Source organism: Mirounga leonina, unplaced genomic scaffold (assembly GCF_011800145.1).
Source record: "Mirounga leonina isolate KUSES-001 unplaced genomic scaffold, KU_Mleo_1.0 Mir_174, whole genome shotgun sequence".
Lineage (NCBI taxonomy): Eukaryota > Metazoa > Chordata > Mammalia > Carnivora > Phocidae > Mirounga > Mirounga leonina.
The window spans coordinates 33,467,682-33,493,673 of NW_023270451.1; the positions used below are offsets into that span (position 1 = coordinate 33,467,682).

The 25,992-nt window shown below is 37.4% G+C and overlaps 1 protein-coding gene across 3 annotated transcripts in view; it reads left to right on the forward strand.

Annotated features, from left to right (window-relative positions):
• Positions 1 to 24,546, forward strand: part of BZW2 (basic leucine zipper and W2 domains 2) — a 64,221-nt gene extending 39,675 nt beyond the window's left edge. For all 3 annotated transcript variants that reach the window (XM_035020676.1, XM_035020674.1, XM_035020677.1), the window contains 7 exons: positions 2,410 to 2,545; positions 6,108 to 6,217; positions 10,525 to 10,695; positions 12,773 to 12,919; positions 14,731 to 14,869; positions 21,642 to 21,764; positions 22,817 to 24,546. In XM_035020676.1, coding sequence (XP_034876567.1) covers positions 2,410 to 2,545; positions 6,108 to 6,217; positions 10,525 to 10,695; positions 12,773 to 12,919; positions 14,731 to 14,869; positions 21,642 to 21,764; positions 22,817 to 22,845 — 855 coding nt within the window. In that variant the 3' untranslated portion in view covers positions 22,846 to 24,546. The remainder of the gene's footprint in view (positions 1 to 2,409; positions 2,546 to 6,107; positions 6,218 to 10,524; positions 10,696 to 12,772; positions 12,920 to 14,730; positions 14,870 to 21,641; positions 21,765 to 22,816) is intronic.
• Positions 24,547 to 25,992: the final 1,446 nt, after the last annotated feature.

Sequence of the window (25,992 nt, forward strand, 5' to 3'; positions counted from 1 at the left end):
CAATTTTAGATATCTGCCTAAATTATAAACCAAGAGAGTAAAGTAACCATAACATCTACTTTGCTACTTAAGTACTTGCTTCCCCCTATTCAAAGTGAATACCTAACCGCCCGCCCCACCCCCCGCCAAAAAAAGTGGATCCATACATTATGGAAGATTGTGATAGTAAAATCTTGAAACAATGAAGGGTAGCCACTTAAATTGATTAGGGAGAATGTCCATGATAAATTGGAGAAGGTGCAAAGCAGCCATTTGGTGGTTTAACCTCAGGCAAATTACTTAAATTTCTATAATGCCTCAGTTTACTTTTCTGTGAAATGAGGATCAAGGCTTTTGTAGGTATTGACACACAAAGTATTCAGAAAAATAGCTGGTACCCTTGACAAGTTTTAGCTGTTAGGAATGTATAATTCAGTTAAAACAATACATGTTTATATATATAGTTATTTATAGTATGTAGACCTATATAAGTGCATTTAAAAATCTGGAAGGACACCCATTAAACAGCTAATGTTAATTCTAAGGAAGCAGGATTAGAGAGGAGATCACATTTTTATTATTCTGTAGTGGTAGATTTTACTCTTACTATTGTGTATTAAAACTTTTTTAAATAGGAAAAGATTTAAATGGGAAAAAAATGTGATCCATTACATTGCTGGGTGCCTACAAAAAAAACAAGCACTTGATTAAATAAGGGAATGGAAATAATGGGGGGAAATATGTAAAGCATTTAAATAAACACTTTACCACTTTTGTCTAATAATACCATTCATGCTTTACTTCTCTTAGCTCATTTGCACCTTGAAAACTTCCTTAGCTATTATATTCATGTGATGAATATGCTTCCAAGAACTATTTATTTTTCACAGTATATCCATTTTTCAGGGAATGTTCTGGACTATACGCAGCATCTGATTTTAACATTGATTAATATAATTGATCAATGTGAATATTAATTTAAAAAATCTAACTTTTGCCCTATTTTGTTATAATGGAGTATTTTTAATGAATGTGGGTATATTGATGTGCTTAAAAAGTAGTGTTTAAAAGTTTATTTTGGAAGCCATTTTTCATTATTCACTTGAGTCTTAATCATCTTTACAATCCGAGGAAAAGGCCAAACTGATGTGAAGTGTCTGTGATTTTGTCAGTCCTTTTACTCTGCCTCATTCCTGATGTTCCCTGGAGCTTTACCCATTGATGCTGTCATTCCCTCGGTGTTTTCTTATGAACATTGAAGGTGACTTTGTCTTTAATTCATTGAGACATAACCTGGGAGTTAAATGGACTAGTTTGATTCCAGCTCTGCCACATACTCAAATATCTAGAGTCACATAACTTATCTGTAACGTACTAATCCTTTAACTGTCTGGGATAGTAAATTAATATCACCCTACGCAATGCACAGAGTTAATGGCATTTTGTTGGTGCAAAGTAATGAAAAAGTCAGCAAGGCCCCAATAGTGATAGTGAGCCCTGGTGATCTTGGTAACATGCCCAAGGACTATGAAACAGAGAAGATAGTCATAGAATAGGGTCAAAGCACTAGGTGGGGGAGCCTTAGGAAAGAGGAGGGCATTGCACATGACTCAATACTCTTAGAATTAAAAATGGGAAGTGGGGTATAATCCCCTTTGCTTTGGTTTTTCTTTAACCATTCTGGGGTTGCTACTTTTTCAATTACCCCTCCAAAATTGCTCTTTCCAGCTCGTATCAGTGGCCTTTTCTCCATTAAGAACTTGGGTCAGATCCTCCATTACCTGATCACCAGGGCTGGTAAAGCTGCATGATCCAAGAAATACCAATTTGAGTCTTGTTATTTTTAAAAGAGCATCAAGAACTTTCCTCATTAGGAAACCCCTTTCTCACTCAACAGTCTTGTTTTAAAGAATATTATATGCTCTGAATTCAGAAAAACATATGCTGATGTCAAAGCTTATTGACTTTTTCCTGTTTTTTTGTTCATTGTGCTATAACAAACCCAAAGAAAATGAGTAGATGTAGTGGGGGGACCCCAAAAAAATAAAAAATGTGAAGGACAATAATCTATTTCAGTAAATGTTATGCTCATCATGTAAAACTTACCCTTTGTTCTGTACAAAGTCAGATGTAAATTTTTTATGTAACCTATTCACACTGTTCTCCAAATATCTCTTTTTGTTCCCGTGGATGTTATCTATAGCTATGTGTAGGTAAACTTGGAAGAAAGGAACCATGCCTGAGAAAGTCACTTTCCTTAGCATCCAGTTTCTAAGTGAACAAATGTATGTGTTTCTAATGAATAATAACTGTGCTCTGCATCTGATCGACTAGTTCTTCACCATCTAGCCATGCATGTGTATTCTGTTTGTTATTTTCCTACTTTAGTCCTTTGCTTTATAGACATGGTTTCTTTTGTTTGACCCACAGCTTCTCCTCTTCCTTAAAGCCTTTTCCGAAACAGAGCAGACAAAGTTGGCAATGCTGTCGGGGATCCTGCTGGGCAATGGCACCCTTCCCGCCACCATCCTCACTAGTCTGTTCACCGACAGCTTAGTCAAAGAAGGTAATTGCTCTCATGTTTTCTTGCCTGGCAGATGTAAAACGTAAAGCCACATATGGTTAGAGAAACACCAGCACCTCTTCTTACTGTGTTCTGCTACCCACTCATCCTCCATGTAAGAAAATTTGTGTTTATCTTTAAACAATACAAATTGTACGTGTTTCTTGTAGGGAATTGGAAGAAAGAATATACACTTGTACAAAGACAAAAACTAATAATAAACTGAAATTTATGGTGTAAGACTTAATGCCTAGTTCAAATACCCTGAAGTTGATTCAGTCTAAGCTCTTTCTCTCAATTAAGTTGGTACTGGCATATTTTGCTGGGAAAATGCTTCATTGTGCTTTGTGGGACATTTAACCTTTTTGCCCTCAGACACAAAATGCCAGCATGTAGCACCCACCTCTATTTAGTATAACGTAAAAAGGCCCCTTCATGTTCCCAAATGCCCCTCTCCCCCGCCCCGAATGTTTATTTCCCTGGTTAGGACCATTCTTCTAAACCATTACTTCTCAAAATCTTGTGTTCAGATGTTCATTTTGATCACATTTTAAGATATTCATTATCTCAGTTTTAGAAAGAAAGTCCAGATGGTTGCATCAAAGTCTTGCTTTAATTTTAAGGCATTAAGAGTTTCATAGGCATGTATACAATCACTTGGTTATAGAATACAACAAAAGTGGGCTCTTGGAGGAGGATAATGATATTCGAGTTATAATGCAACACAAAACAAAGAGTTATTTTTTTCTTAAAAATAAAAGAGCTTTTGTGAAAACATCTGTTTCTTCTTAGAACTTAGTTTTTCTCCTACAAATGTTGAAGTCCCAGCCTCGTTCATGCCTGCAGTGAAATGGATTATAGTTTTCTTGTAGCTGAAAAAAGATTAGTAAATTGAAAGTCAAGCAATGTTATTTATTTAGGGATTTTCTAGAGTTTTTGAATTAACATAGTTTAGATTTATGACAGTTCAGATTCTGTGATTGTTATTAGTGTGTTGTTAATATTATGACATTTTAAAGTATTTTCCTGAAGAGAATTGGTGATATTTCACATCTTATTTATGTTGTGAGCCATTTTACACTTAGATAAAACAAGGTAAAATGTAAACAGTAAATGTTAATTATATTGCATTATCCTAGCCTTTATAACAGAAAATAATTGTCTTTCTGGTTGTATTAAAATCCTTCATGATATGTACAAGTTCCTTTGCAGTGTATCAAAAATAATTATATAGACAGACAGACAGTGATTAAGCAAGTATAAAATATTAACAGGTATAAAACTTAGATAGTGGGGGGGTGCCTGGGTGGCTCAGTGGGTTAAGCGTCTGCCTTCGGCTCAGGTCATGATCCCAGGGTCCTGGGATCGTCCCGCATCAGGCTCCTTGCTCACTGGAGGTCTGCTTCTCCCTCTCCCTCTGCTGCTGCTCCTACTTGTGCTCTTCCTCTCTTTCAAATAAATAAAATCTTAAAAATAAAATAAAATTTAGATAGTGGCTATATGAGTGTTTACAGTTCAGTTTATTCCATTTTTCTGCATATTTGAAATTTTTTATATTGAAATTTCAGGAAAGGGGGAGAAGAAAAGTACATTTGCTATGGAGGTGACATAGTGCTGTGTCATATAGTTTTTTCTTATACTCCACCATCTTTAGAAACTAGAGGCTTAAGCTTTTGCTTCCTAAATAGGAACATATTGATAAATTACACTTTTTCCCAACCCCACACCCAACAAATAGCTTCAGAGGATAGGATTATCCCACTCAGGAAAATCTTGAGTACAGAGAGAAATTTCCCAAATTTTCCAACAAGAACCACTGTTAATGCAAAGTGATAGGCTTAAGCCAAGATTTGGATTCCTAGTTTAAAACATTACTTTATTTCTAGTGAAATACAGATCATACCACATTTTAAATTTTATTTTGATTTAATGACATAAATATATACTAAATTTTACACTCACTTGGTCAACTGAGAGTGTTAAAAACTCATGTCAACAAATATAAAATCCTCCAGCTTGTAACCCCTGTGTTATTGTCCTAGCCATAGTTTCTGGTTGGTTTTTTTTTTTTTTTTTTTCTTTTTTGACTAGTTCCTCTGCTTATTCAAATGAAGAAAATTGGACAAAGTTAGTGCTTGTATAAATGATATATCAACTGGATGCTTTAACTTGCAACTAACTCGAAGACAAGACTCAGATTGTTGGATAAGAACATTTGTTGGCATACAAGAACATTTATTTCTCATGTAACAAAAAAATATAAAAGTCGGGTAGACTTCAGGGTGAAACAACAATGTCATCCAAGTCTTGGATATTTTCTCCCGTTATTTCTCGCTACCGTTCATAGCATCAACTTCACCCCAGGGATGATTTCCCTGGTCACTGTAAGATGTCTGCTGGTGCAGTTAATGCCACATGCTCTCTTGTTCAGATTCAGTGGGAGAGGAATGCTCAACATAGGATAGTTTATCTTGCCTTCAGCTGATTGGCTGCCGTAGGCCGCATGACTAGTTTTGGCCAAGTAGCAGTTGCCAGGGAGATGCCCTGGGCAGATGGGCTTCTGGTGAGGTCTCTAAACTAATCATTGCAGAAGGAGCGGTACCAGGACTTGGACTAGAAGCCACCTGGCCTAAGCAAAACTGGAATTCTCTTAGGAAAGAGGAAAGGGGAATAGAGCTTCTTAGACCAATAATAGTGAAGCCTTCAGTTGAGAAAAATCAGTTTAATATTTTAACTACATTTTAACTCTTCATTCAGTAAATGTAACATTAACTTGGAAATTTGAAGTGTTCACAGGAGAACTGTCTACCAGCGATTGTCACTTATATTTGGAAATAAATCCTAATGTCAGTATGGATATGTAATTGAGTGGATTTCTGATTAACATAGCTCTTTTAGTCATCTCTTTAAAAATACCAAGAAAAAAGTTCAATTTGATACAGCATCAATATTTTTATAGCTTAAGTCATGAGTATTTTCAAATGCTTTTTACAAAAGTAAAATTGTAAGGTAAATAGTGTACTTTCTTGTATAGCTTTATTTATATCCATCACTATTAGTGGTTCTTAACTGGTATCATTTATCAGCAAATTAGTTGACATGTTACCATTTCATTTTATGTCTCAAGATCTGTTTGTTGTGCCTCAGGATCATTGTTATACACATGAAATTTTGGTGAGCCACAGGGTGAAGTAGAGGCAAAAGACACTAGAAAATACTGGGTTTTAAATGTGTTTTGAACCAAGGTAAAAATAAATAAATAAATTTACAATTATACCAGGTTAGAATCAGGGAGACCCACTTTGAAAAATATTTTGACTCTTTTTCCTTCTCATGAAAATGCTCTCTTTTGAGTAATGAAAATAAACTGTGCCTAATGAAGAGAATAGAACTGTACCTAGAGAGCTGTCTGTTTTACCTCTACCAAATCAAGTCTTTGAGCAGTTAACTCACTTCAGGACACCGAGTGGGCAGGGTGGCCTTGTCCATCATCACAAGTGGTTTTGCTTAGGAAAGGAATGAAAACTCACTTTTTTCTTTCCCCCCCCTTTTTTTTTTTAAACAGGCATTGCAGCCTCATTTGCTGTCAAGCTTTTTAAAGCATGGATGGCAGAAAAAGATGCCAACTCTGTTACCTCTTCTTTGAGAAAAGCCAACTTAGACAAGAGGCTGCTTGTAAGTGTTGTCTAGACAAGGGTTTGTATGCTTCATGCTTCGGTCGTGGCTTTGACGATGCATGACTGAGATGCTTGGGTCTGTGTTAAATTGGAACATGGTTCCTTTTATTTCTGTATATTTGGCAGATTGAAACGAATTCCATCTCCATCTTTATTTAAAAAAAAAATGGAATGATAAAATTAAAGAGACCAATGAGACTTTCAAATTTTGTCGTTTGTTGAGACTGTTAACATTTATCAGAATTAACACTTTCTTTTATAACTATATAGATTTAAAGTTGTAATATTAAAAAGTCCCATCAATCCTACCTAATTAAACATTTATGTGTTAGGTTAGAGATGGATGACACTGATCTCATGTAGTTGTTGATTTGTTAACTAAATAAGAGTTTAAAGAGGATTCCTTGTTTATACCAAAATACTTGGAAATACTTAGGTATTTAAGAAAGCGGGTAAGTTTATTATGGTTGATTTGAAGCTCTGATGATCACGGATTGATTATATTTTTATTTCTCTGTCTTTGTTTTTCCAAAAAAAAAAGCAAAAGAAATATCTTCTTCTTACATTTCTATCTGCTCCCTGAAATTTCTTTCTGCTAGAAGCAACAGCTATGCAGATGACAGAGATTTCTCCAAGTGACATTGCTTTTACAATCTAGAACAAAGTCTAAAACTGAAAGACACCCTTGCCATCTTCTGTTCACCTGGTCTCTCCTTTGTTTTTCACTTCTGAGGTGTTCTAGTGTGCACGGGTATCTGTCAGTCTGTAGGGTAATTCTAAAAATGGGCTCTTCCCCTCAGGAAACCCAAGAATAATTTTAACGGTAAATGCTTATGCTTTTACTTTCAATCACTTAAAATTCCTTTGTCTCTTGAAGTTTACCTTAAAATAGCCCTTTTGGGTCTTTAAAGTCTTTAGAATGCGATAAAGAAGAAGAATGAAAAAGTGTAGAATTTAGTTAATTTCTGCCGCTGATAATAATTTTTAGTCAGCATATGTTTGAGTGTCTGTTCTGTGCCAGGCATGGCCCTAGAAGCTGAGGAGGCGGGAGAGAACAGGATAGAAAAGTTCCCTGCCTTCAAGAACCCACTTTCTCATGGACTTAGGGTAGATCCTTGTATACAGAAGGAGAAATCATAAGTGACTAGGTGGGCTCAGCAGGGTGGAAGCTTACGTGAAGGCAACATATTCTTGTCCCTGAGTCTGTAGATTAGCTGTATCTGGGCCAGGTCCCCCTGTGATCCATACACCTTTTCATTCTGAGACCCAGCCTGCAGGAGCACCTCCCACGTGGGCCGTTCTGTCCTCATGGCGAAGGACAGGAAACAGAAGTGAATCACTCCAGTGCATTAAAAGCTCATCTTCTACTGGCCACAAGAAGTGATAGTGAAGCCTGGCAGGGGGGTGGGTGGGAAAGCTCATTCAATCATAGCCTACTATTCCACTTCCGCAGACAGACACAGCAAGGAGGGGCATCTCTCAATACTTATTTAAAGGAGAGGGGCAAATGATTAGGAACAAATATACAGTCTATTACAACTTGCCACAGAAGACTGTTATTAATGCGTGCTTCCTTAAAGATGCCAATAGGCAGAGCTTGGTTAACTTAATTAGGTCACTTCATAAATTCTTTTTAAATGTCTTACCTTAAAAAAAAAAGTCTTTCCTTTTTTGAAAAATATATCATTTAACTGTTCCTACTAGGTTTCTGTGTCTGCATATATTTGGGGTATGAGAAGCACAGGTAGAAGTTTCTACCAGAAACACTGTAAGCTCGGGGAGGGGAGGGTAATCCTCTGTGGACCCTGCTTCCTGATATTTGCTAACTCAGTAAATGAATGAGGAGCTAGAGGGTCAGTTTCACCGTCAAGGAGAACATTTTTGTTTCCTTAACACAACAAAATTCTCTCTGGCTGTGTACTAGTACATTTTAGGGAAAAAAACGTTATCTCAGAGGTTAGCAGTTACTCACTTCTGTAATACAGAGGCAATAAAAATTTATAGCAACTCTGAAAAGGGGATGGAAGGCAACAGACGAAATCAACCATTAACTAATAAAAAATGAAAAGTGCTATGAGGAAAAAATTAACTACGGAAGCTCTAAGGAGCGTCAGAGAAGCATGCAGCTTTCAGTGGTAGGGGAAGATCTCTCTGACAAGGTAACATTTGTGTAAAGACTTGAAGGAGGTAAGGAGTGAGCTATCTAGATATCTCTAGGCTTTGGGGCATGGCATGTTGGGGACAGAAAGAGGAAGAGTGTTTGGTAAGAGCAAAAGTATAGACCAGCTCAGTGATGTAGCAGGTCCCATATCATCTAGTAACTTTGGCTTTTATTCTGAGTCAGATGGAAAGCTTTCGGGAAATTCTCAGCAGAACTGTGCATAATGTGTTTAGGGTCTAAACGGGATCACTTTGGCTTTGCTTTGGGAATAGACTCAGAAGCAAGAGCAGAAGCAGGGAGACCTTAATCTGATGGATGTTTGTACCTGGGTAGGGTTTTTCTAGCAAACACAAACCATGTTCCAAGCCAGTAAATGTCATGATAGGATTCAGACTGGCTTGACTTCAGTTTAATCTGAATAATAATCTACAATGCCATTTATTAGGACTTTGGATATAGTTCATAAAATAAGCCACCAGTAATATATTTGATGCCATATTGCTCTGAACATAACTTTAGATCAAACTTTGCAGTCCCATTCTTCCTAAATCGAATACTGAATGCCAGCATGGGGTAACAGAATAATTATCGGCCATGGGCGTACTCAGCTATGTCCTTAAATATATCTGGCTGCATAATTTGGCTCAAGCTACTTAGCCTGTTGAGACTCAATTCATCCTCTGTAAAAATTTTTACATTACATAATTATGAGGAGAATGCCCACTGCATTTTGATTCACAGAGGAAACTCAAATTTGTTCCCTGCATCCCAAATTTGGAAGACCTCTTGAACGGGAGAACAAATGTCGTGGCAGAATTTTAGTCTGATATGAAATGTTTGCTTTAACATGAATGTGTGTTTAATAGCTGGTCCCACCAACTCTTCTGACATTTTAAAACTTATAACTCAACAAGGGAAGTTTTGGGATGATGATATAGAGAATATTGAAATTTGAGTCCTGTCATAGAAGGCTTTGGCTCTGTCCCTGTACGTGGTGGCAAACCTATTACAGATTTTTCTACTGAGATTTTTTACTGGAGCCATATAGACACTGACCATACATACATGTGCAAATCTAACCACCATAAAAGTTTGGATCTATTTTTTTAGACTGCAGCAGTCTGAAAAATGTGAGAGCTTTGAAAACTGTCTTAATATCTTAGTTGGGTGTTGAAATTACACAGGATTAGAACATGACTAAGTGTTACTGAGATTCTGCCAAGCTGTGTAAGGTAAAATGGAAATGAGGTAAAAAATATGCAAGCAGCCATGCTGTATTGCTCTCTTTAAAAATTTCCAACAGAATTATGTAATGAACTGAAGAGTTTGGTAAGGTGGGTTTAGATTAGATCTTACTGTGACTTCATTTAGAGCCACCATCATTAACAGATAAGAAAAAATTCTCTTTAGCTCCAAGCTAGTATTAGAATAATAGCATTTTCTCAGAATGTGAATAGAGGTTCTTGAGGTAATAGTCAATGTTGTTTCTCTAATGTTATCTCAAGTTATCTCAGCATTATTAAAACTGACTTTTGTCTATTAACTCATAAGTTATCATGTTATTTGCATTTAATTTAGCAAGATTACTTTTGTATTCATACAGCTACACTCTGATTAAAGTGGAAAAAAAATAAATAATGGTTCAAAATGGGTGAAGCCAGTTTATGTAAGTTGTTTAGCATTTTTTTCGCTTTCTCTGTAAAACTGCCTAATTTTAGAAGGTGCTTAGCGAATGCTCAAAAAATATACCCAAGATTTATTCTTTTGACAATCATTCTCTGTTCTCGTGTTCCAAATACGAGATATTCTAAGTGCTGCTTTTTGTTTTTCTGTGTTTTTTTTAAGATTTTATTTATTTATTTGACAGAGAGAGACACAGCGAGAGAGGGAACACAAGCAGGGGGAGTGGGAGAGGGAGAAGCAGGCTTCCCGCGGAGCAGGGAGCCCGATGCGGGCCTTGATCCCAGGACAGCAGGATCATGACCTGAGCCGAAAGCAGACGCTTAACAAAGGCAGATGTTTAAGGACTGAGCCATCCAGGCGCCCCATCTAAGTGCTGTTTTAATACGAAAATGTTGTCCTTTAGGCGTGCTGAAATTTGAATGGTTTTTTTGTGTAACAGTCTTCTTCCTTTTGTCTTTCAGGAGCTCTTTCCAGTTAATAGGCAGAGCGTGGATCATTTTGCTAAATACTTTACCGACGCAGGCCTGAAGGAGCTTTCTGACTTCCTCCGCGTCCAGCAGTCCCTGGGCACCAGGAAGGAACTGCAGAAGGAGCTGCAGGAGCGTCTTTCTCAGGAATGCCCAATCAAGGAGGTGGGAAACCATCAGCTTCCATCACCACAAAACCCATGCATGAGAGGAATAGTGTGTGTCGCACAGGCTTGACCTTCCTAAAGGAGACCTCCATTTGTCTACTTAATGTGAACTTTGTGTACTTGTGTATACCATTTAAACTAGCTCAGTGTCAAAGTTTTGATTGAGAATCCTCTAGCATGTTCCAGAAATGAATGGTCATTTCCACACAGTTGATGTATTTTATCTGGTGACTGTGATGAGCAAAATAAAAATAGTTCATCTGGGCGCCTGGGTGGCTCAGTTGGTTAAATGACTGCCTTCGGCTCAGGTCATGATCCTGGAGTCCCGGGATCGAGTCCCACATCGGGCTCCCAGCTCAGCAGGGAGTCTGCTTCTCCCTCTGACCCTCCTCCCTCTCATGCTGTCTGTCTCTCATTCTCTCTCTCTCAAATAAATAAAATCTTAAAAAAAAAAAAAAATAGTTCATCTACCAGATAGAGTTGCCATCCACTATCAGTATACACCATTATATGGTGGTTTTTCCATTTTATCACAGATAATATAATATGGTTAAGTATATGGTTAGTGTTTGAAATCAACACTGGGTATTTCATGGATCACCGTGTATGAATATGTAGAGTTTTTTCTTTTTTTTTAATTTTAAGACAAATTTTGATGGTTTTTGAATTCATATCATGGGAAAAGACCAGTTGGACCAGTGGCTTGTTGGATCACATTCACTGTAGCTGGGTATTCCTGTAAATATAAATACTACATTTTTTTATAACAGTAGTTCATAGAGCTATGACTGTATCTTTTTAATTTTTTAAAAAACTCCTGTCTACAGAAAACTTCCTATTTGAACTTTAACATTTTTACATGCTAATCCAAAATTAAATCAAGTCCTTTCCTTTTGCCATTTGCTTCCAAGTCCCAAACCCTTAGCACTCTGCATGCTCTAAGCCCCACACGGCACCTTACGTGGTTTGAATGGAGAATTCCAGACCGATGCTATCCAGCAGATGGAGGTGTTGGGACAAAAAATATTTCTAAGTCTCATGGCAGTAAGGTCAGCAATATATTGAGTAACATTTTCCAAGCAAGAACTTGAACATGATTTTCCATGGAGGGAAAAAAAAAAGCAAAACCAAAAAACACTGTGATGCTTCTGGACACAAAGGTGTCACCTGTCTTTGCAGCTTTCTTCAGCCAGCTCAGGCACTGGGACTTCCCAGTTCCTTCTGTTCTCGAACGTCACTTAACCCGTTCCTGACACCTCTGTATCCCAGGCCAGGGGGGACGAAAACGATGTCTTTTCACAAGCGAGCAAGGAGCGGGGAGGAGTTGTGCTATTCACAAAGTAATAGTATCCTTGACATAGATTATGGTGTTTAATCACTTATGAGGACCTAACCTGTCTTTGTGATTGTATTTCAAAAGGAAAAAAAATTTCTCCAAACAAGTTTGATATAAAATATATTAAGCTGGGCAGACCTTTTATTCCATGCCATCAGATTTGAGGATAAATTGGAAAATAACCTGTCCAGAGTTGCTGCATTGATATGTATCATATAAAAAACATTGCCTTTGCACTTGACAGTTTATTCACATGGGGCATGAGGGTCATCAAAAGTAATCATTAAGGAATAAATTGTGGTGAATGGACTTGGACAAACCCAAGCCATTATTCATCAAGGGGTTTAAAGTTGAGAGTCTGAGGTAAAGATTCACAGCTCCGTTGCCTTGTTGAAAGCCCAGGGAATCAAACCGGCTCAAGTAATCGGCTCTGTGGGACCCAGAGGGGTTGCTGCAAGTAAAAGAATTACCTTCTCAGAAACAAAGATTCCCTCTTATTTCCTCTTCCCTAGCATCTCCTGGCCAGAGCCGAACCTATTAATTTTTGGACTAAATATAAATGTGCTTTGAGAACAAATCATTGTGTTTTTCCTCCCTCTTGTAATATGAGAATAGGTACCAGGAAAGGAGGGACAGAGCTGAATATTTATCCACCCAAAGCCTTTTACTAACCAGGCACAGTGAGAGGGAAACTCCCATCTGCCTGTTACTCTCTGACCCCCTTCTCCATGAAATGTAGGTGGTGCTCTATGTTAAAGAAGAAATGAAGAGGAATGATCTTCCGGAGACAGCAGTGATTGGACTTCTGTGGACCTGTATAATGAATGCCGTTGAATGGAACAAGAAGGAAGAACTGGTTGCAGAGCAGGCCCTTAAGCACCTGAAGGTACAGGGTCAACAGGGAACAGTCTTGGCTGCAGATCAATTGCAGCTCTTAACTGTATGCATGACACGTGCATTCTAGCTGCAGTTCACCCAGGTTTAGGCCAAAGATAGATTTCCTGGTGTTTTGGTTTTTTTGTTGTTAGTTTTTTTTTGTTTTTTTGTTTTTGTTTTTTCAAATTTGCCACTACCTAAAATGTCTCAGATGTAAGAGCCTATGAAATATATTGTAGAGTAAGTTCTTACTAAATACAGCGTCGGGCACCTGGGTGGCTCAGTTGCTTAAGCGTCTGCCCTCGGCTCGGGTCATGATCCAAGGGCCTGGGATGGAGCCCCGAGTCAGGCTCCTTGCTCAGCGGGGAGTCTGTTTCTCCCTCTGCCCTTTCCCCTGCTCATGGTATCTCTCTGTCTCTCAAATAAATAAATTAAAACATCTTTAAAAAAAAATAAACACAATGTCTAAAAATTCACAGACTAATCATATATTCAGTATTTAAAGTGAAAAAGAAATATGGTCTAACTATTGTTTTTTGGTTTTTTTTCATTCTACATGACAAAAATTCTTGGTAATATTTTTAAGTACACTACAGATTGGTATTAGAATTTGAAAAGTATCTGAGTGGTGGAAGAAATCAATTCATTGTGTAAATTGCATGTTTTTGTGCATGGATACATCTTTTTGCTCTTATTGTTGTCTCCCTATAAAACTATATTAAGGTGAGTGAAAGACTTAGATCCTTCCTACAGAGTTTACATTTGAACTGATAAGTCAAAGACTACCTAGTAGGAACTAGGTAGAATATAAATTAAAGATAACTCTCAGCATTTAGAACAGAGCAGTGATGGGATGCCTGGGTGGCTCAGTCAGTTAAGCGTCTGCCTTCTGCTCAGGTCATGATCCCAGGGTCCTGGGATTGAGTCCCGCATTGGGTTCCCTGCTCAGCAAGCAGCCTGCTTCTCCCTCTCCCTCTCCCTCTGCCTGCCACTCCTCCTGCTTGTGCTCTCTCTCTCTCTCTCTGACAAAGAAAATCTTTAAAAAAAGAAAGAAAGAAACACAGCAGTGAGTAAAATCTGCAGGTCAAGTTGATCTGGGAAGGCTCCTCGGAGGAGATTCGTGTTGAACTGTGTTAAGTCTTAAGAGAAAACAGTGGCTGTACATCAGTGACTAGAAACAAAGGACAGTTGGGACAAAGGGAATAATAGGAACAAAACCACAAAGATGACCTGGGGCGGGGCAGGGGCGGGTCTGGGATGTCTGGGGAAAGAGAACCCCACACTCCACCAATACTAATCTGGCCACTCCAAGGCCTCACTCTACCTTCTTTTTTTTTTTTTTTTTTTTAATTTTATTTATTTATTTGACAGAGAAATAGAACCAGAAAGCACAAGGGGGAAATGGCAGAGGGAGAGGGAGAAGTAGGCTTCCTGCTGAACGAGGAGCCCAACGCAGGGCTCAATCCCAGGACCCTGGGATCATGACCTGAGCTGAAGGAAGACGCTTAACAACTGAGCCAACCAAGCACCCCTCTACCTTCTTTTCATAGTGCCCATTAGACAGACGTAGTAACACCACCTTTAAAGTCAGAATTTCATATTTGGTCTCTTCTTTTAGCGGGTACAGTGAGAGAAATCTGGTAAGATGCTAGGATAAAAAATTAATTTTGACTGGACACAATGTTATAATAATAATAAGATAGTCCTAAAAGTGAATGCTTTCTAAGCACATCTCCAGATTTCTGCTGTGATTCAAGTATTGTTGGCCCTGTACCTCCCATGAAAATTAATGGTTGATTTTACTCCCCACTTCTGTTCCAGCAATATGCTCCATTGCTGGCTGTGTTCAGCTCTCAAGGCCAGTCAGAGCTGATTCTTCTCCAGAAGGTTCAAGAGTATTGTTACGACAACATCCATTTCATGAAAGCTTTTCAGAAGATTGTGGTTCTCTTTTATAAAGGTATCTCTCCATGTTGCTTTACCACTATGTTTCCATGTTTTATTGAAACTCTTTGAGGCCCAGCGCAGGGGGTGAGGCAGAAGGGGACATTGGGGTCCATGCTATTTTTGCAAGTTTGAGTGAGGCAGCCATATTATGTGAAGAGAGAAAGTGCAAATGCCATATATACGTGATGAGGCCCCTGGGCACATTGCCAGGAGACTGGTGATAAACCGGTTATTATTTTTGGTGGGGAGGGATGGTGAAAAATACTGTAGTAACAAAAAGTAATTAGGTCTGCCTTTGAATTGTAAGGGTTAGCTCTAATAACAATGACTACCAAAGGCTGCCTATAGTATATTCTTCTCAGGTGCTATAAAGCTGACTAAAATTACTGAAATAATTAGCTTTTTACTTTGTATTTTAATTATTTGGCCCGACCATTCTCCTGTTTTTCAATGAAATTACTATTTTTAGATTTTTCACTTTACTGTCTTTTCATTGTATTTGTAAGGATTAGGTTGTCGTGGCAACTGACACTACCTTTAATAAATGAACGCTATTAGAATTTTAACTGCTCTCAATCTCTACACCTGTAGTATATAGAAAATGATCCTGGACTATTCTTTGGTCTGAGTTCATGCAGTTTTATGGGGGGCGGGGATGGGGGAGGGACGTGCACTGAAGAAATGATACATTTTGGACATTATAAAATGCTTATTAGAAGGTACTGCAATCTTAAATGGCAACTTAATATTTAAAAAAAAAGTACAAATTAACATCACCAAATGTTTTTTTTCTTTTTGATGTGTTCTTAAATTTGTCTCTTTTGAATGATAATTTGGGCATGTGGAGTGTAAAAAATTTTACATTGTTGATTAATAGCTATTTTTACAATGTTCGAACGTCTCACAGAGTTTTAATTGGCCGTCCAGATTCTTCAGATTCATAGATCTTGCCCACGGGTGTTTGGGTGGTACTTTACTCTCTCGGCATTAAGGTACTCAGCACAGTTTTTATGTCAATAGGAGAACGTGCTGACTGCCAAGTCCATCTGAAGTTCAATAATTGGTGTTTTTCTCTGGCCAGATCCAAATGAGGTCCTCTTGGACATGGTCATGAGATATCAACCTCCTAAAACTAGGGCTTAAAGGACGCCCAAGGTGACCCATCAGAACAAAACCTGCAGGTCATATTGCCAACCCACCTGTGGTACCCAGCAGCCAAGGAGAAGCTGAGCCCAGCCAGCCCGTGGCCATTCTGTCTACACTGGCCATAGTTGACTCCATTGTAAACTGGTAGAGAGACCTGTGAGACAGATTTCACGTTCACTTTGTGAGTGGCCATTTTCCCCTACAGAAAAGCAAACTGTTTATAAACTAGTAGTCTAAGCACACAATTTACTTTCTTGTCACTTAATAGCTAACCCAACTAAACAGTGTCTGTAACCAAATCTTTTTGTAATTGAGATATACATGTTTAAGACGCATCTGCAGGAGCACCTCATTTTATTATTGGATTTACTTCACTCACACACAACTTTTTGTCAGTAATGGCATCTATTAAGATCCTTTTTCACATTTCTCATTTTAACCATTAATGCCAACATCTTCCCCATTGTGCTCCTTACAACAACTACTGATAACAGAACTGGTTGCTTTGAGTTATTTCCTATTCTTCAGCCCCAAATGCTAAAGAACAGTGACCTGACATTATAAAGTAACCAAGAAGTGGGTACCAAGAAGTAAAAAGAAGAAGCATTAGCTTTTCCTTAGGCCTTTGATTTATTAGGTGGTCAGTTTTAAAATAATCAAAAATCAGGTCTGTGGGAAGTATGAGCAAACTCAAGGGAACACAGGAAGGTGACAACATCCGTTTTATCCTGGCTTAGTTATTTTTGCAGATGAAATCAGGGAACTGTAAAATGGCAGCTGAAAATACATCACTGAGAAGTGAAAACTAAATGTTATTTTCTAGGTAATTTCATAATTTCCCACAAAATTACACATATAGTCTGTTTTTCTGAATGAAGTAATTACACTATTTTTTTCTCTTGGAAACATGGAATCCACGAGGAACGATTTTTCCATCCTACTATTAAAATAATTATTGTGTTTAGCTTCTTACCTTTTTTGGATAGTAGTTTTTTCTTTGACCTAATTTCATCTGACAAGCACCTATGCACCAGGAGATGTATGTTTTTTGTTTTTACAAGGACTTGGACGTTCTTTTTTTTTTTTTTTAAGATTTATTTATTCGACAGAGAGAGACACAGCGAGAGAGGGAACACAAGCAGGGGGAGTGGGAGAGGGAGAAGCAGGCTTCCCTCTGAGCAGGGAGCCTGACGCGGGGCTCGATCCCAGGACCCCGGGATCATGACCTGAGCCGAAGGCAGACGCTTAACCAACTGAACCATCCAGGCACCCCAGATTTGGATGTTCTTGTTCTGTATTTGATCTGCCTAAAAAGGCATGCTGAACAGTGTGTATGTATTAATGCACTCTCGTCCCAATGCTGCTGCGTATATGAATCACCTGAGAGCTTGTTAAAACACAGATTCCCTGGGGATTCTGGTTCAGAAGGGCCAGGGTTGGGCCCGCAAATTTGCATTTCAACAAATTTCCAGATGATGCCAAGACTTGGTCAGGACCAGTGGTCTAAAGGGTTATTGAATGCCAGAAGTGAAAAATTCTGTGAACTATAGTAACATATTCCAAGATTATACTTCTCATTAATTCCATGTACACATACACATTCAATAGATATCAAACAGTATCTTGTTTGCTTCTTTTATGTAGTGATGTGGGTTCCTTTTATTTATTGTAAGGAACATTTTGCTTTAAAGCAGGTTTTTTAAAATGTAATAGAAATAATTTCTCCTTTCCCATTTAATCTCTCTCTCTGTTTGTTATGTACACGCATACCTTCCCTGTCTTTCTAGAACTTGAGGATAACAGAAACTTGGAGATATGATTCCCCCTGTCTCCTTGACAAACCTGACTATTTTAAATGAATGCCATTATTGAAAGATTTTTTTAAACATGTAAATAACAAGGGAATAAAAGTGAATAAACTGTATGATAGTGCTTTTCAGAAATGAAAGAAAAAAGTAGAGATTGGTCCTTTAGTAAAGATTCACTTTCTGTATTAAACCTAGATTTTTATATGTCTGTGCAATAGGAATAATATTAAGTCCATCACTCATTTTCAGACATCACATTATTCACTTCTTAAAATAATTTTTCTTCCTTTCTTCCTAAAGCTAAGTATCATATTCTTAGCATGTGGATCTGAAAAATATTAGTCTCTTCTTAAGTACTGTCAGTACCTCTATCATGGATTGTATTATTTGCAGATATTTCTTAGGTTAAGTTCTGTTCCTCATGCATATTTTTCTGAAAGAAACTTTCTTTTCTCATCCTAAAAAAAAGTGAGTGAGCCTCTTACCATATATTCTCAGCATTCTTAAGGTAAACTATTTTTGACTTGTGTCCCTTTGTGATATCCCTAATAAGATGAGTCTCTTAAATTCCAAGTGACATGGTTTTGGGGGTTTTTTAAATATATTTTTTAAAGATCTTATGTATTTATGTATTTATTTTAGAGAGAGAGAGGGTGCACGTATGTGTACAAGTGCGTGAGTTGGTGGGGGGGCGGATGGAGAGGGAGAATCTTGGGCCGACTTCATGCTGAGTGAGGAGCCTGACTCAGGGCTCAGTCCCACAACCCTGACATCATGACCTGAGCCAAACCAAGAGTAGGATACTTAACCAACTGAGCCACCCAGGCACCCCACAAGTGACATGGTTTTTAACTTAAATATCTAAGTAATGTTCCCTATAGCTTTGCCATTCTTAAACCACTTGTACAATATTTTCTCTTTGATCTTCATGAAAACCCAACATTTAAATTGTAACTCTGCAAATTGAGAAATAATGTAGTTTTTCTCATCAAGTTGATGAATTTGTCCTATGAAATGCATAGTAGATGGCAGGGCTTCCATTAAATGCTGGAAATGAGATGATAAACAGAATAGATCCTGACTTCCTAAATTTCAGAGTGTAGAAGAAAACCAAGGTTTACAGTCACCATTTCATTTCTAAAATAAGATTCACACAGAGGGTGATGAGAAGTGATGGAATGTTGGAGGAAGGGCGCACAGTATTCGGCCTGATAGAATGGAGAAAAATATTTTGTAATCTGAGGGAATTCTACATGCGCTTATAGAATGTTTTTCTTACTGTATTTTTACTGATATTCTATATTCCTATCAGGCATTTCTGGGAGATCCCAACAAACACTGTTGTTTTTCAGTGTTAATGAACTCCTCTCGCACTTTTCCTTGGCGGGGGGGGGAAGTTCTCTCTTTATACCTCAGAAAGTTCTCTCCTCTTTAGATTAGACTTTTCACTAAACAAAAGTTGAGTTTCTTCTTAAACTTTTTGATATTTGTGCTTTGCCTCCAGAGTTGTCCCGTGTAGTTGCTTTTGTCTCTTTTTTATTGTTTATTACCTGGTACTAGAAATTTGGTTTCGCAGCAAGTATTCATTACTAAGTTGGGCTCTTCTAAGAACTCATCTTTGCAGTTTGTCTCATTTTCTGTGGACAGTGCATCTGATAAGTGTTACCTAATGATTCAGGGTCTGTGGTTGACAAGCGTTTTAGCAGTTGCATGGCTTCTTTCAGCCTCTGTGGGGCAATAAAGCACATGAATGAGCTCTCAATCTTCAGAAGGAAAACCTGAAACAAAGAGTCACCTTCACGTGCAGTCTAATTCAGCTTTCCAGCATGAGCATTTTATCACACACAGTTCATTAAAGTGAGGAGATAAAATAGCATTTTTCTGCGTGTTTGTTATATTTTAAATTCCATTTATTTTATAATAGTAATAGTTCTATAGTACTTGCATATAATTTATAAACCAAAAGACATATGTTGGGTGTACATGCTCAAAATTGTCTTACTGATAAGGAGGGTGACCAAAACAGTTTGGAAATTAAGTGATCTAAATCACAAGCATCTTGGGACGCCTGGGTGGCTCAGTTGGTTAAGCATCTGCCTTCAGCTCAGGTCATGACCCCAGGGTCCTGGAGTTGAGCCCTGCATCGGGCTCCCTGCTCAGCAGGAGAGTCTGTTTCTCCCTCTCCCTCTTGTGCTCTCCCTCTCTCAAATAAATGAATAAATAACATCTTATCAAAAATAAATCTTAAAATAAATCAAGCATCTTAAAAATGTTATAAAGACAAATTATATAAAAAGGACTTTTAAAATCCATGTTTGATCCAATAAGTGTTGTTGAGAAATCTGTGCAAACCAGCCTTGCACAAGAACAAGTCACTTCCTCGGGCTGTGAAGTGTCTGCTCCTCACCTCTACAAACACTGGGCTTTGATGGCAAGTGGCAGGAAAGTTCTTTCATCACTGTGAGTGGAGAGTGGGAGCTGGAAATGGAAGCTAAAAGACCAGAAGCTAAGAGTAATTCTATAGGGCTCCTGATTTTAATTTTTACACCCAGTTCTTATGAATGAGTAAATCCAGACTTTTTTCTTCCTTTGCAAAATGTAGTGTATATAATGATGAAAATAAAGAAAACAAACTTGATATTTTCTAAAAGCAATCGTGGGCACTTTTAGTCAATTCAATCTTTTCCACTGAATCCAAGCCAGTTATTAATTTTGAAAAAACTTCAGGTTTTGGTTATGAAAACATCAGTGATGATTACAGTGAAAACACTATCAAATTATTTCTCTCATTTTTGTAAGTTACAATCCTATTTTAACTGCAAAAACATCATTAGCATGATTTATCAGCATTTATAATGGATTGGGCAGGCATTAGGGACAATAATAAATCCTTTTTAATTGCTTCCCATCTCATTTCTCACTCTGAAATCCCAAAAGAGAACCCATTGGAACATTGGCAAAATATGTAGATAATTATTTTCATATTCCCCTTCCTATTCTTAACATTAAATAGTCTAAATTAATGGTAACTTGAGGGTTTCAACACATCTGTGAAATTTAGAATTTAAAGTAATGGGTAGTTAATTGATAATGCTTTTTACTAGAAACCTGTAAGAAGTCTACCTAATGCCTCTGTTTTTCTCTTAATGGAGTACAAGGAAAATATTACTCTTGTGATTTGGGAAATTATGTTATAGGTAATGCATGTGACTTAGTGGTAGAATAAATGTAGAATTTTGAGTAATATGTGTATTGGTTCTATGATACACCCAGATAGCTCATCTTCACATTTAATTATTAATAGCATTATTACATTCTACTTATGTGGTTTTATTTGCCTTTTCTTTTTCTCCTAAGAGAGTAATCCCCTTAAAAGACCAGTCATTTGAGGTTGCTGCTTAATCAAGACGTGTGTGAAGTTGGCAGAACACAGAGTGTTCTGAATTGCTGGAATTGCTGATTCATTTGCAAATACAAAATAACCCACTTTCCTACCAGCACATTAGCACTGGGAAGGATTTCCAAGTCCCGGTAGTGATTCACAGATAAGCTTGCAATATATCATGCCTGATGAGATGTATATCATCTTCATCATCATCATCATCATCATCATCACTAAAGTATTTGCTGATCAAATTCCCAAAATACAGCACTGTGTTATATGGAAATGAGCTTGGTTCCTGTCTTCTTGATAAATTTCAGATATGGATTTCTTTGATAACAGCTTTTGATATTTAAAGTGAGTGCTTTCTATTAAATTAGAAGACATAAAGTTGCTTTAAAACATGACATTTATGTAGTAACTTTGAAATCTCTGATTTGAAATTGCAGCTGATGTACTGAGTGAAGAAGCAATATTGAAATGGTACAAAGAAGCACACGTTGCCAAAGGCAAAAGTGTTTTTCTTGACCAGATGAAGAAATTTGTTGAGTGGCTACAAAACGCAGAAGAAGGTATGATTCCATTTAACAACTTTGGTGGCCGTTTAGCACACACTTTCTCATTCTAATTTAAGGTATCTACTTCTTCCACAGATTTTTCATGCTTTCCTAAAACTAAAGTTCTTAGGGTGTTTTCCATATCAAACATCTTGCCTGCAAACTTAGCCTTCCTTTCTGAAATTAAAGCAATTAAAGTTCTACATGGTAAACAAAACAAAACAAAACAAAAAACAACAACAACGAAAACAAAGCCTGTTAAATTATCCACTCTAATGGGGGACAAAGGAATAAATCATTAGCTGTTGTGAAAGGAAAAAAAAATTGGCTTACACATTGTGGGATTATATAGATTTTTATAGCACCTTAACCAGTTGACTGGCACTTAAATGGGAGCACTAGGTGGAAGAATAATGGATGAGAGTGAATCCCACTAAGCATGAAAAGTTTATTTTAGATGACCCAGAAGAGTAAAAGTAATTACAGTCTCTAATAATATTTATGAGCATGCTGCATTTTTAGAAAGGCAGAATTCATTGAAAAGCAAAAAGGAGCCAGAGGTTGCTACTGCCCTCACATATTATATGTCTGTCTTCCCTAGTAAATGCATGCCTATGACAAAAAAATGTCTTCTGGGGGTTGGGGTAGGGTAGCAGATTAGAAACTCTTTCATGACTTTATTTAAAGGAATCTCTGGGGGCACCTGGCTGGCTCAGTTGGCAGAGCATGAGACTCAGAGTCATGAGTTTGAGTCCCACGTTGGGCATAGAATGTACTAAATAAAAATTTTTTTAGAAGGACAGGTGCCTGGGTGACTCAGTCAGCTAAGCCTCTGGCTCGTGGTTTGGGTTCAGGTCATGATCTCATGGGTTGTGAGACCGAGCCCCCACATCAGGCTCCGCACTCAGCGGGGAGTCTGCTTGATGATTCTCTCCCTCTGCCTACCCCCCTCATTGATGCGCGCTCTCTCTCTCTCTCTCAAAATAAATAAATAAATCTTTTAAAAAATTTTTTAAAGGAATCTCTGAATAAAAACCCTGACTTTTCTCTCTCTTCTCTCTCCCTAGAATCCGAATCGGAAGGTGAAGAAAATTAGATGGCTCAAGAAGCACAATACCTAGGCTACCACACAACACTTTTACGGGGAATGCTGAACCATTCGAGAAGAGAAACTTGACTTCTGTTTTCACAAAGGAGAAAAAAAAATAGGATAGGCTTCCCTTGTGCAGAGGGGGAAATGGTTTTTGTTTTTGTTTTGTTTTTAAATGGAGCCCTGAGGCATCAGCTATTACACTTGGGACTCTACCTCTCACTCACTATATGCTAACTTAAAGCCATTCAACAAGGAGTCAAGTAGGTATCTGAAATTAAATACTCAACAGACTCCTCTTTTTTAGCTGTATTTTTCAGGTACTGTGTGGTGAACGCCCCCACTGGTGTCTATAACAGGGCCACTTTGGTAGTTGTGTATCTGCTCGTGTATGTGATTTGACAAACCAGTTTTTTAAAATAAATGGCTTTTTAAAAATCTGGGCTTATATTCTCAGAGCTTTTATTTCTTTAGTGCACATGACTTCTTACACAGTTGACCTTTCATTGTTATGCTTTTTTTCTCCACCCAGCATTGTGAATGTTTACGTTTCTTGTCATCTGTAGGAACAACCCTGTTCCTTTTACCGTCATTAAGTAGCACATTTCACTTGTCTTCATACTGAAATAGAAATCGACCCAAAATACATGCACATTAGCACTAATACCATGAATTGATAGTATTGATAATTGTTAGGTATATAAATTTATAGTTCCACATTTCTCATGTTTTCCTCAGCGCTATTTCTTCCCTGTTTGGAGGAGAGCTAATTGATGTACATATGTAAATAGATCTTTGTTTATGTTTATCACTAGGTGAGTTTAGTCTTTAAATTATCTTGTTCTCAGTAATAACAGTGAAGCATCTTACTGCTTGCAAAAGCTCATAGTTTATTACATGCTTCTTTCTTAACTCTTGAAAAACTTGAGGACTGCCCCTGTTGCTATTAGGGCAATGGTTATCTCCAAGACAAACATTTTCTCTGAGTAAGAGTTGAAACAAGGAAGATGCATGGCAAACAACATTCAGCAAGTCAAGTATATAAAGAACTTTATCATTGTCATGTCATCATCCTGTATCAAAAGACAGTTTTCTAATTACCTAGGTGTCCTCAGGAAGAAAAGGAAATCTTTTCCCTATGACTTAACCACATACTTAAATCTGTAACATGATGGACTCCTTTAAAAACTCATCAGCCTTTGATTAATTCCTTTCTTCCCATTAGAGCATTCAAGTTCTCTCTCCCAACAACAGAGAGAGAAATATCAATTTGAATAGATCCTTTTGAAAAATCATCTGTATGTGAGAATGTCATTTTCATTACAGAGGAAATAGTAAGGACAGAATAACTAAGCCAGGAATAAAGAGCTTTACAGCACCTTGAAGTGATTAGAATACCGCTGGATGTACATATGTCTTGTTCTTTCTTGAAATTCTGCTGAGCACTGCCCCTCTTCCAGACTAGATTTCTTTTCCAGTCTGTCTGTTCACAATTGCCCTGCTATTTTATAAAAGAAAATATTAACTCCTCATCCTGTTATGGTACCCTGGGATGAAAACCACCTGGAACTAAACAAAGCGGACAATTCTAGAATGCGTCGTTCTTCTAGAATAGTCCTGTGAGGGGAAAGCAGGAACCTGAAGGGAGAAAAGTCTGATACCTTCCAGGCCATCAATACATGACAAGCCTCCATTATCTAGCTACCCTTTCATCTAGCTAAAAATTAGAATTATGAAGTGGTAGCCACATCCTAGACTTCATGCTAATGTGTTTATTTGAATGGAAAAAAATGAAAAATTTTAGTTGGGACATAAGTTTGGCCATCTAATTGGTAAGTGCTGATTGCCAATTAGGATACATGGCATATTTCAGAAGTGTATTAAGTTAAATATGTATCTGATATTTTGACAAAATAGATTTATTAAAGGTAAAATTTTGAAAATTAATGGAATTTGTAATAAAAATTTTGTCAATTTTTATGTCTTATTTTATATATGTCATGTTTAATTTTATACATCAATGTGTAAGACAATTTCCCCTTTCATTTTAGGGGATCTCGAATAAAAAGTATGTTAGAGAATATTTGACTTTGTTCCCACTGTATCAAAGGTAACCACACTGAGACCTAGAAAGGCACAGAGTTGTCCAAAGCCTTGAAGTTAAGTGTCCAAGATGGAACTAAAGACCCATCTTCTGAGTCCCACACCCCCAATACTCTTTCTCCCCTATGTTCTGCTGTCAAATTAATGAAAATATTATTTTCATTTTCTTCTTTCCAATTAATGAAAATGAATTACAGTTCAAGCAAGTGTTTTTTTAAACTAACACTTTTATTGAATAAAATCTGGAGACATCAGAAGATCAATTTTCTAAATTATAAAATGTAACAATGATAGGATACTAAATACCTAACACTTTTTAGCACAGAATATTTTTCCCAAACAGAACTAACAAAATTTGCGATAGTGATTTTAAGGTAAGCAAGCATGGAGGGAGGGGGGAAATGCTCAAATAGCAAAGATTTCCTGCATCGATAAAGAAGATACGGTATATATATATACACCTGCCATTTGTGACAACATGGATGGACCTAGAAAGTATTAAGCTAAGTAAAATAACAAAGACAAATACCATATGATTTCACTGATATCTGGAATCTAAAAAACAAATGAACCAACAAAAAGAAGAAACAGACCCATAAATACAAAGAACAAACATGGTTGCCAGTGGGTGGGGGATGGGTGAAGGGAAGTGGGAGATACAGGCTTCCAGTTATGGAATGCATAAGTCATGGTAATAAAGGGTACAACATAGGGAATACAGTCAGTGGTATCGTAATAGCATATGGTGAGACGGTAGGCACGCTGTGGTGAGCATAGCATAATAATGTATTGAGTTGAATCATACTGTACACCTGAAACTAATGTAATATTGTGTATGTGTCAATTATACTCAAATAAAAAAGCATCTTAAGTATTTTTAAAACTGACAAAAGTTTCTGGATAGATCACAAATCTTCATTTAATGTTAAAACAAAACAATGAAAGCACTAAAAGAAAATGTAGGAAATACCTTTATAACAGGCATGGAAAAAGCATAACACAAAGCCCCCCAAAAAATCTGATTATAAAATGTCAAAACTTTTTCCATAG